The 12,490-nt window shown below is 45.3% G+C and overlaps 1 protein-coding gene across 4 annotated transcripts in view; it reads left to right on the top strand.

Moving 5' to 3' along the window:
- Nucleotides 1-12,490, top strand: part of ERICH1 (glutamate rich 1) — a 59,401-nt gene that overhangs the window by 42,338 nt on the left and 4,573 nt on the right. For 3 of the 4 annotated variants that reach the window (XM_082375335.1, XM_082375337.1, XM_082375334.1), the window contains 2 exons: nucleotides 276-470; nucleotides 4,033-4,503. In XM_082375335.1, coding sequence (XP_082231461.1) covers nucleotides 276-470; nucleotides 4,033-4,106 — 269 coding nt within the window. In that variant the 3' untranslated portion in view covers nucleotides 4,107-4,503. Of the gene's footprint in view, nucleotides 1-275; nucleotides 471-4,032; nucleotides 4,504-12,490 lie in introns of those variants that run through there. The other variant, XM_082375336.1, reaches the window with a different exon arrangement.

Genomic DNA, 12,490 nt, shown 5'->3' with positions numbered 1-12,490 from the left:
GGTTTCGTGTGTTTCCCCTGCTCCGTGCGTGGATTCCAGTACCTGGAACACTCAGAGCTGCTTTACGAGATCAGTGCCCATAACAGACACCACCTTTCCACTGTGGTTCAACGGTTGTATTTTGTTGTTTGCTTTTCAAAGTTCTGTTCTGATTGTCTCTCAAACACATCATTCTAAATAGAAATATACGTTTGAGGCTTTCTTTAGGAGGTGAGAGCTTATCTTCAGTTTATAGGAGTAAAAATGCATTTCTAAGTGATCCTGTCTTTGTTTAGGTGTCTCCAAGGATTCGGACTCGGCTGTCTTCATGGAGACCAGTGAAGAGCTATTTAAATATCTTGAAACTCACAGCATGCCCTCCTCAGATGTGTTCATTCTGGATCACATGAAAACGCTGTTACTTTTGCAAGATACTGAAAGATTGAAGAGTGCCCTGGAAGTGTTCCCAGAACATTGCAGGATGCCACCCGGTATGTACTGTGCACTTTATTCATTGTGCTGCTTTAGACACTTGTCTAGGGTTTGCCTCTGAAAAACTTACTCTCTAGCAAAGCAGTCCTGAATCAGAAAATATAAGGATGCACATATGGCTTGAGGAATAGATTCCCACAGAGGAATATGCTTCTTGCATCTCTCTTGCTATAAAAATATCTCACATGATATATGCAGACATGCGTGTGCAATCTAATTCTCCAGACTTGCGAGCTCCACTCTTAGGACCAAATCCTTATTAGTTTAAATGGAAGTGAAAGAGTTCATTTCTTTTTCCCTTCTCCTTTTCCTCTGCTAGATTCAGAGAAGGTACATTTTTTCTCTCCTCCAAATGTCTTGGTCTGCTTTCCTGGACCCTACAGTAAAAAGGGAGTTGAACTATAAGATGATTTCTCTTTTGTTACTCCCTCAACCTTTGTTGGGTGCCCATTTCATGCAAACTGTAGAGTGCTGGGCCGACTGTGCTTGTGCCTTCACAATGCCATGGGTGGGGCTTCACACTGGCAGCTTGAAGTCCCACCGGGCCACGGTGGGAATACTCCGGCCGCAGAAATCTGCAGACACTGAGTATCAGAGGATCGGGACTTCTTGGAGCGCACTTCAGCTGCACGGCATGGGGCAGGACTCCAGTGCCTGTCCTGGGTGCCGGACCCAGGACAGGCACTGGGCAGACTTAGCTGAGTGAATGAAAGTGATTCTGCAGACTACCCTGGGGCAGTGATCTCAAAATGAGTACAGTGCATGGTTTTTCTCCTTGGAAACCTCATAGTGTAGCTGAAGAGTCAAGACTGACATGTTTAAAAAGCCACTTATCACATTTCGTCACGTGAAATAACAGTAAAGCCAGCAGTAAAGCAATATGGCACCAGTATAATTAGCAAGTGGCTGGCGGGGGTTGACGAGACCCCTGTGTGTTGGGGTCGCCAGGAGGACCTGCCTCCCCCGTACGTCCAGTAGTGATCTGTTAGGGGGCCTCGTCTGCCCTGCCTGTGCGGCCCTGGTCCCGCCGCGGGTCTTCAGGGGAGAGCGCCCTGCCCTTCGGGGCTTACGTTCTAGTGGGGGACGGAGGAAGCCAGATGGAGAAGTCAGTGAGGTGTGCTTCATACAGCTGAGCCCACGGAGAAGACATGGGGGGGCGGGGTCTTGGGGGAGGGAGCAAGGGGGCAGAACCGGGTGGGAGAGGAGCCGGGGACCGGGTCACGTCGGGCCCTGGAGGTTGTGCTGAGTTCGTTGGCCTTTATCCTGGGTGACGTGGGGCCGCTGGAAGGCCAGCCTGTCGGGTCTGACCGCACTTAGCAAGATCTCTCCAGCCGTCATGTTCGGACTAGAGAAGGGGTCGGGGACAGCGGGGGCTTCGGTCATACTCCCGGCGAGATGGCTGTCCCGGGCATGGTCAGATTTGGGTCGGCTGTGAAGGTGGACTCAGTAGGGTTTGCCGACTGACTGGATGTGGACGTCTGTGGCCCGAAGCCTGCAGCGCATCATGAGGCAGGAGAGGTAGCCCCAGGAGCAGGTGGGGTGTTGAGCGGGGCCGGCTGGAGGTTCCTGTCGGAAGTCCAGGTGTGGGGACTCAGGCCTGGGAGAGCCACTGCCCGTCACCCTCACAGAGCAGCCTGGGATCCGGGGGGACAGAGGCTTTGTCAGAGCGGGGCCAGAGAGTGTGGGGCTGGGGGACCAGAGATGGGGTGAAGGCGGTGCCTTCCGGGGAGATTGCCACGAGGAGTAGGACCAGAGGAGGTATGGGGGGAGCGAGAGCCGGTGGGCTGCCGGTGGGAGCAGCTCCGGGAAGGGAGGCCCTCAGGCAGGGGAGCGAGTGCTGGCAGAGCCCTGCTCCTGCCGGGGGCGCCGCAGGGCCACTCGGGACCCCCAGCCCCGTGATCCAGTGTTTGCTCCTTTCCTTACTGCTGGTTGTTGGGCCTGCTGTATTCAGTATTTAAAAATTTACATTTCCGTAAGAAATGTAAAAAGATTTACATTTCCATAGTTTACATTTTCAGATTGCAAAAAGCCAATTTTATTAAGTTAAACTAATATGAAGTTTTTATGAGAGATGAAAATAAATCATTTACAATTCAGTGGAGTTCCTCACACTGAAGACGTTCCTCACGTGTGGCTCTGAGATGCATCAGGAGAGTTTGGAACAGGGATTGGGGATTGAGTGGAAATGCTTCTCTTGCTTCTTACATTGAAACCATTTGGACAGGTTTTGCCTACAAGCACCTTAAGTAGTTGGTGGAACTAAAATTTATGCATGAAGCACTTTTCTGTGAAAACGGATTCCTTTTTAGTGCATGTAGGATGTGCAGTCCAAGTTTTTCTATGTTGAGCTACTTTGTAAAATGAAATCTTACAAATGGTGAAGCTTTATTTTCAAATATTGGTTCTGTCTAATTCAGATTTAGCATTCTGAAATTGTTTTCTTTTTCTTAAAACTAGCTTATGAAGTTTAATTAGTAGCTGTATCTCTCCTGTCTATAGAGTAAGCCTGGAAAATAATAGCATTTTAACAGCAGACACAGGGGGCTTTCTCTCTGTGCTGCCTCAACGATTGTTTTTCCTAGTTCGCGGGTGTTTCATTGACTGGGGGGTAGCAGCCGTGTCCCGAGGCCAGTGCACGTGTTCCTACAGTTGGTCTCACGTATTGCGTTCCGTCATCTGCATGTACATGCGCGTCACCACCTGTGGGGTTTTTATCATGCTCCGCGCACCATGAAGATGCTGCAGGCATCCCCGCCCTGGACCCTCCTGAGTCCTCTGTGCACACGTTAGCCACCACCATCCTCGGGAGCCCGAGGCTGGGGGGCCGGGCAGCTGGCCCGGGCAGGACAGGGGACGAGTTTGGAGGCACCTCAGCCACACTTCTGCATGGAGCGCGAGATGGGACCCCTCCCCGCAGCCCCAGCCTCTGCTGGAAAGTGCGTCTCAGGGCCTCAGCAGCAGTCAGCTGCCCCTCGGGCACCAGGATCTGAGCCAGACAAGGTGTGCGAGCTCTCAGGGTTGGAGCCTCCGGACCTGCGTCCCGCTCAGTGAGCATCTTTATGAGGAGTGAGGCCCAAAATGAGGGGCTGTGACGTCAGCTCAGGCCCTTTGCTGGGCTGTTCCTGGGACAGTTTCCTGAAACTTGAGTGCTGTCCCTTCCAGCTCATCTCACTTAGAATCCTGCTTCTGACTTCCTGCTACTTTGTCCATCTTTGAAGTAAACTCCTATTTCTGTTTCATTTCAGTTCGTATGTGGTTTTCTTTGAGCTCAGATGTTAAGCATGTAATATTGCGTATGGTGTCATGGAGTTCAGCTCTAACAGAACTTTTGTATCCAAGTGAAATACAAATATTCCAGACTCACCCATACTTTTTTGGGATTTGCAAGCATGCTGACAATCAACATCATTTCAACACCCGAGTTGTGTTTTATTAGATTATTTCAGGGTTTGCTTTGGGCCTAAGGACTAATATCTACAAAATAATAATTTATAATTTTTCTTTTTGTTTGAATATTTTGTTTTATTTTATTTTTTGTTCTGTTTTCTTTTTGCTTTCCAGACTATGCCCGAGTAATCTCAGCTTTCTTTAATTACTGGATCACACATATCCTTCCTGAGAAAAACAATGAATAAAATCAGTACATCTATTTAAGAAGAGCTAATATTTGACAAGAAAATAGGAAAGACAGATATGAAATGGGCTGAGACTTAATTCCTATACACAGAGAAGATGAAATTCTCTAAGTTTTCTTTGTAACCCAAACCCTGGGAACTTTGAGGACATTTCTATTCATCTGCTTGTACATAATAGGTAGATGTAATCTGAGACTTTAAGTGAGAAATTGGGATAAAATTGAAAATTTCTTTGAAATTGTGTGTGTCTTAAATTAAAAAATGGACAGTCTGTTAAATTGAATAAACTGTATAGTTTGAAGCTGTATATATATTTTTATAAAGTTTTAAATCACTTTGTGTCTGAAAGTTTGTTTTAAGAATGTCGTATGGATATTAAAACGTTCATGTTTAAGTAGTTTGATTCTAGTTGAATTTATCGATTGTTTTCTTTTTTTCCTCTTCTCTACTTTGAGAAGAATATCAAGAACATGTTTTTCCTGTTTGATCTTCCTTTTGTCACAGAAGCCGTCACCAGTTTTCAGTGAGACTGAGTTTTAAAAACACCAGTCAATCGATGCAGCATCTTAGGATTGGCACTGTCTCTATACATGAAAATATACTTTTTTATTGTGGTAAAATATACATAACATAAAGTATGCCATGTTAGCCATTTTGAAGTGTACAGTTAAGTGGCATTAAGTACATTCACAGTGTTGTGAGGTCATCACCACTGTCCTTCCTTTTTTAGGCTGAACAATGTTCCACCTTCTGTCCATGGACATTGGGGTTGTTTCCCCCATTTCCTGTTATGAATAATGCTGCTGTGAACATCACGTACAAAATTCTGCGTGCACATTTGTTTTCATTTATCTTGGGAGTGGAATAGCTGGGTCACATGGTGACTCTACGTTAACCTTTTGAGGAGCTGCCAGGATGTGGTCCACAGCAGCTGCACCGTCTTCATCCCCACCAGCCAAACATGAGTGCCGAGTTCTCCGCGTCCTCACCAACACTTGTTATTTTCCATTTTCCTGGTAACAGCCGTCCTCATGGTTGTGCAGAGGCATCGTGTGGTGGTTTCAGTTTACATTCTGTGTACTCGTTGGCTCTTCTCCTCCTTGGAGAAATTCCTGTGGAAGTTACTGCCCATTTGTGAATTAGATTATTAGCTTTTTGTCACTGAATTATGAGTTCTTTATGCTGGTTATTAACCCCTTATCAGATCTATGATTTGAGAATATTTTCTCTCATTCTGTAGCTTGTCTTTTCACTCTCTTGTTAGTATATATGTAGATAGATTCTTTTTCATATTCATTATGATTTATTACAAGATAGTGAATATAGCTGCCTGTGATATACAGTAGGACCTTGTTGTTTTTCCATCCTGTATATACTAGTTTGCATCTGCTGATCCCAAACTCCCAGTCCGTCCCCCTCCCCACTAGCAACCACAAGTCTGTTCTCTCTCTGTCTGTGAGTCTGTTTCTGTTTTGTAAATAAGTACGTTTGTGTGATATTTTAGATTCCACATATATGATATCATATGGTATTTGTCTTTCTCTTTCTGACTTGTTTCACTTAGTATGATAATCTCTAGGTCCATCCATGTTGCTGCAAATGGCATTATTTCATTCTTTTTTATGGTTGAGTAGTATTCCATTATATATATATATATATATATATATATATATATATATATATATATATATATATATATATACCAAATCTTTATCCATTCTTCTGTCGATGGACATTTAGGTTGCTTCCACGTTTTGGCTATTATAAATAGTGCTGCTATGAACATTAAGGTGCATGTATCTTTTTGAATCAGAGTTTTGTCTGGATATATGCCCAGGAATCAGATTGCTGGATCATATGGCAACTCTATTTTTAGTTTTTTGAGGATCCTCCATACTGTTTTCCATAGTGGCTGCACCAGCTCACATTCCCACCAACAGTGTAGGAGGGTTCCCTCTTTTCCACACCCTCTCCAGCAGTTATTATTTGTAGACTTTTTAATCAGATTAGGGCCATTCTGAGTGGTGTGAGGTGTTACCTCATTGTAGTTTTTTTTTTTTTATTTTTTTTATTTTTGGCTGTGTTGGGTCTTTGTTGCTGTGTGCGGGCTTTCTCTAGTTGTGGTGAGCGGGGGCTACTCTTCGTTGCAGTGCACGTGCTTCTCATTGCGGTGGCTTCTCTTGTTGTAGAGCACGGGCTCTAGGCGCCCGGGCTTCAAGAGTTGTAGCACGTGGGCTCAGTAGTTGAGGCTGGCGGGCTCTAGAGCGCGGGCTCGAGTTGTGGTGCACAGGCTTAGTTGCTCCACGGCATGTGGGATCTTCCTGGACCAGGGCTCGAACCCGTGTCCCCTGCATTGGCAGGCGGATTCTTAACTGCTGCACCATCAGGGAAGCCCCTCGTTGTAGTTTTGATTTGCATTGCTCTAATAATTAGCAATGTTGAGCATCTTTTCATGTGCCTGTTGGCCATTTGTATGTCTTCTTTGGAGAAATGTCAATTTAGGTCTTCTGCCCATTTATTGACTGGGTTGGGTTTTTTTGACATTGATTTGTATAAGCTGTTTGTATATGTTGGAAATTAAGCCATTGTCGTTCACATTGTTTTCAAATATCTTCTCCCAGTCCATAGGCTGTCTTTTCATTTTGTTGATGGTTTCCTTTGCAGTGCAAAAGCTTATAAGTTTGATTAGGTCCCATTTGTTTATTTTTGCTTTTATTTCTATTGCCTTGGGAGACTGATTGGTACGACTTCTGTCAAAGAATGTTTTGCCTATGGAGTCTTATGGTGTCATGTCTTATATTTAAGTCTTAAAGCCATTTTGAGTGGACCTGTCCTGATCCCCATCCTGGTTGGTGGCCCATCCTAGCTGGTGGCCCATCCTGGTGTCCAGGCCTGGCTGGCAGCTCCACTTACCAACCTTTATTAAGCTCAGGGAGCTGTATGGTGTATGGTATATGGGTGTGTTCTAACTTTATTGATATATATGAGGCTGTCCAGCTTTCCCAACACCACTTGCTGAAGAGACTGTCTGTTCTCCATTGTATATTCTTGCCTCCTTTGCCGAAGATTAATTGACTGGAGGTGTGTGGGTTTATTTCTGGGCTCTCTATTCTGTTCCATTGATCCATATGTCTGTTTTTGTGCCAGTACCTTGCTGTTTTGATTGCTGTAGCCTTGTAGTATTGTCTGAAGTCTGGGAGGGTTATGCCTCCTACTTTGTTCTTTTTCCTCAGGACTGCTTTGGCAATTCTGGGTCTTTTATGGTTCCATATACATTTTAGGATTATCTGTTCTAGTTCTGTGAAAAACATCATGGGTAATTTGATAAGGATTGCATTAAACCTGTAGATTGCTTTGGCTAGTATGGGTATTTTAACAATATTAATTCTTCCAATCTAAGAACATGGGATATCTTTCCATTTCTTTGAATCATCTTCAGTTTCCTTTATTAATGTTTTATAGTTCTCAGCATATAAATCTTTCACCTCCTTGGTCAGGTTTATTCCTAAGTATTTTTTTTTTTGATGCAATTTTAAAAGGGATTTTTTTTTTTAATTTCTATTTCATTGCCTTTCTATTTAATTGTTATAAAGAAATGCAACCAATTTCTGTATGTTAATCTTGCATCCTGCTATTTTGCTTAATTCGTTTCTCAGTTCTAATAGTTTCTGTGTGGAGTCTTTAGGGTTTTCTATATGTAGTGTCCTGACATTGGCATATAATGACAATTTTACCTCTTCCCTTCCAATTTGTATACTTTTTCTTTTTCTTGTCTGATTGCTGTGGTGAGGACTTCCAATACTGTATTGAATAGAAGTGGTGAGAGTGGGCATCCTTATCTTGTTCCAGATTTTAGTGGGAGGGCTTTCAGCTTTTCACCATTGAGTGTTATGTTGGCTGTGGGATTGTCATAAATAGCTTTTATTACATTGAGATATGTTCCCATAAATGGAATTGTTTTTATTTCCTTTTCAGATTGTTCACTGCTAGTGTATAGAAATATGGCTGATTTTTTGTATTTATTTTGTATCCTGCTAGTTTTCTGAATTCATATATTAGCTCTAACAGTTGTGTGTATGTGTGTGTGTATAATCTTTAGAGTTTTCTACATATAAGATATCATCTGTGAAGGAGATCATTTTATTTCTTTCCTTCCACTGTGGATGCCCCATTCTCCAGAGCTCCTCTTCCCCATCACTGTCTTTGTCCTTAAGAGGTGTCTGTCCCACTAAGTAGAACCTTCTGGAAGCAGATGAAACAGCAAGGATGCCCTACTGGTTCTGGAGATCTGTCAACTTGAGACTAGTTGCTGTGAAGCTCCCTGAGCTTAATAAAGGTTGGTAAGTGGAGCTGCCAGCCAGGCCTGGACACCAGGATGGGCCACCAGCTAGGATGGGCCACCAACCAGGATGGGCATCAGGACAGGTCCACGAACCAGGACAGGTCCGCTGACCAGAACAGGGCCCCCCAAGCGGGATAGGCCACCAACTAGGATGGGTCATCCAACCACGATGAGCCCACAACTGGGACAAGCCACCAGCCAGGATGGGTCACCAACCAGGATGGGCCACCAACTGCAATGGGCCACCAACTGGGATGGGTCATCAACCACGGTGGGCCCACAACTGGGACAAGCCACCAACCACAATGGGCCGCCTACCAGGACAGGCCACCAACCAGGATGGCCCACCAACTGGGATGGGCCCACCGTACCCCAGGGGCTGCCTCCTTGAGAATGGATGATGGTCCACTGTCTCCATGGAGCTGGAAACAAGACACGGCCGCAGCCTGAAGTAGGACTGTGGGCAGCTTCCGGTCCATGCCTAAGATGGCCTTCGTCTCATTTCCCCCTCGGTGGAGATATGATCTGCTGCCACAGCTGCTTTTCCCTCCTCCCCTGAGACGTAACGTCGGTGAGGTCAGAGGCCCAGGAATTGTGTCCCCTTCACCGCAGGGCTGAGGGGTCACTCTAGGCAGGTAACATCAACCTGCTGCTTCCTTTCCAGAATCTCTGACTGCCTCGGGCGGGACACCTGACTTTCTGATTCGCCAGGTTGTAATCCTTCCATTAAGATGCCTCTTAATTAATGACACGTGTTTGCCGGTATGAAAATAAATTAAATATTGACAGATTCAGAATTTCCCATTAATTCTCAATATCCAATTTGTGTCTTTCAGTTATGCACAATTTACATCTTTTCCATGCCCAGCAAATGAATACACTATTGTTGAATTCTGGGGAAAACTTCTGATTTGCAGACAAGACTTAACCCTTTACTTGATTCTTTCTGGTCTCAGCACAGAATCCCTGTAAACTCTCCTCCTGTCAGCTCATTGGGTTTTACTTTGTCCGTTTCTCTGACCACACCCTAAAAGTACTGAGGAACAGGGGTGTAATTGAGCAGGTGGGATGGTCAGGGTTAATCAGTTTTACATATCATTCTAATTTCAAAAAGAAAAATGCCTCTTCTAGAAAAAAAATAAATCTTGTCTCTGTGTCAGCATAAATACGATAATATGTTTCTCCCAGTGTGACTGAAGTTAGATGATAATTAGATCAACTTATCTTTTACAATAGTGCAAAATATCATTCAGTCTGAGTCATTTGTTTTCTGTAAACCATACCAATTAAGGCAGAAAGGAAGCTCTCGAGAATGTGAGGAATGCTCATCACAGTGAGATGGGGGGCGGGGGAAGCCCAGCGCTTTCCTGCATCCTGAGATCTCAGCAATTAGGAGAGGTGGCAGCAGTGTCTCCCTGCTGTTCCCCAGGCCCTGATGCTCAGTGTTTTCAGAAAAAACTGTCCTAGGTTCGCTCACACTCACTTGGCTGGTTCTGGATTTTCCTCTCCATGCAGCACTCGCTGTGCCCAGTTTCTCTAGGGAGCATGTGTTCTCATTCAGAGAATCTGGTGAAACATTGGGTCCCCTCCAAAATAAAAAGCACACACAGAGCTGCCCCACCACACACACACACACACACACACACACACACACACACACTGCACAACTAAAGGGGTTGCAGACTCCCTGAAACCCACGCAGCGGTGGATTGATTGTCTACTTCTGCATGACAGATTACCACGAATTTAGTGGCTAAAACAATGCCCTTTATTGCCCCCCAGTGACCATGAGTCAGGCCCAGGCTTGGCCTGCTGTGTCCTGGGTTTGGGGCCTCATGGGCTGTGGGCAGAATTCTATTCCTGTGGTTGTGGGACTGAGGTCCTAGGTTTCTTGCTGGCTGCCAGCTGGGGCTACTTTCACCTCCCTGAGGCCCCCCAAGTCCCAATTCCCCCCACCCTCTTCCCACCTGGCAGTGACTCCTCTGAGGCCAACAGGAGACCTGGGAAGGACCAGGTTCTGAAGGGCTTCCCCTGGTGGAGTCAGGCCACCAGGTTGGTCTCCCTTTTGCTTCATTTAAAACCAACTGATTACAGGCCTTCAAGTCCTTTGTCCTTGCATGTGGCACTTGGCAATGACCCTTCTGGTACCTACCTGGCCCATAGAACCTGGCACAGATCTTGCACTGGTCACTCAACAGACTTTTCTTGAGGCAGTCACTCAAGTTTTCCTTCCAGAGGACCAGCCGTCGGAATGTGGTTAGCTGCTGCCAGCCCTTCAGACCCACATACTGCATAGACCAGATGTCCTCATTTACCAGGGTAGACTAGATGTCCTCATTTACCAGGGTAGACCAGATGCCCTCAGTTACCAGATGACCTTTATTACCAGGGTAGACCAGATGGCCTTGGTTACCATCACTGTATAGGCCCCATAGATGTTCACATGGGGTCGTGCAACCCCTTTCATTTTGTAAAAGAGAAGCTAGTGACCAGAGAATTTAGGAGGCTTGCTCAATGTCACATAGCACTCATAAAGGTAGAAAGTAGAAAGTAAGATGAGTAAGGTGTAGGTGAGAATGTATAGGTGATATGTTTTCAGAATTCAGGTGGAGAGAAATTACCTTCACGGAGGAATCAAAGGAGAAAGATGGCTTCATAAAAAGGTGATAGCTGAGCTCCTCCCTAAAAGACAGATAGGATGAGGATGTGTGGAAATACAGGAGGAAGGCAGAGGGGCTGGGAGGTGACAGAGCAGGTGGAAGAAGGGGGTGCTTCCCCTGCTTGTGACTGTTTTCTATCTGCACCAACACAGAGATATTTCAATCAGCAGCTATGCTGTTGACTCATAAAAGTGTCACACTTCCGCTGGAAATTATCCCCAAGCATGTCTCCTCTTCAGAGTTAATCACCACCACCCATGCTGGAAGTGTGCCTGTCCTAAAATAAGAAATGTTTTCTTAAGGGGTTAGAACATTCCAACATGAATGTAGACAGTAACTGATGGCAACTGCCAACAATCAACCGTGCAAGGCAGTTACCACGGAACAAACATCAAGTAAACATGTCTGCAGAAATTACAAGGGCAGCCTCATCTATTCATCCTCACAAACTCCACAGTATAATCCATTTTCTTACCTCAGTGATGTTCTCATTGCAAGTTTAGGTGCTCATCCAGTTTTTAATTATATTCATAATGGAGAATGAAGAAGAAAAAGGGAACGAACACTTACTGAGCACCTGCTGTGTGCCAGGCGTAATAAATTCCTTACATACGGTATCTTTGTAGTCTCGAAATCCATTAAGGTTTTTTCTCGGTTTTTTTTGTTTTTTTAATAAATTTATTTATTTATTTATTTTTGGCTGTGTTGGGTCTTCGTTTCTGTGCAAGGACTTTCTCTAGTTGCGGCAAGCGGGGGCCACTCTTCATCGCAGTGCGCGGGCCTTTGACTGTCGCGGCCTCTCTTGTTGCGGAGCACAGGCTCCAGACGCGCAGGCTCAGTAGTTGTGGCTCACGGGCCTAGTTGCTCCGTGGCATGTGGGATCTTCCCAGACCAGGGCTCGAACCCGTGTCCCCTGCATCGGCAGGCAGACTCTCAACCACTGTGCCGCCTGGGAAGCCCTCCATTAAGGTTTTAACAGTTATTAGCATCCCCACTCTGTGGATGAAGAAATGTTTGCTTGACCTTAAGGTCACTATTGACCGCGAGTAATGAAACGTTAGAATTTCCATCACTAAAGCTAACTTGTGATCATCCTTTCTCATAAACATACATATGAAACTCGGCCTCACCACTTAGCCAATTGTTTCCTTTTCCCTGCATCTGAGAATAGCCAGTGTCCATGACGGACATAGAGACCCATAGTGTCTCCTGCCTGGCAATGATGTTATGAGGCCCAGAGCAGAGTAGGCACACAGCACGTGTGATCTGATGGTGCCTGCATGCATATGATATCCTGGTCTTAGACAGTTGTCACTTTCTTTAGTGGCTTGGGAGCGTCCTGAAATGGCCTTTTGCACCCTGGCACCATCCTTGTACCTGAC

Source organism: Balaenoptera borealis (genome assembly GCF_965194805.1).
Source record: "Balaenoptera borealis genome assembly, chromosome: 21".
NCBI classification, from domain to species: domain Eukaryota; kingdom Metazoa; phylum Chordata; class Mammalia; order Artiodactyla; family Balaenopteridae; genus Balaenoptera; species Balaenoptera borealis.
This window is presented reverse-complemented; position numbering and strand designations above follow the sequence as displayed.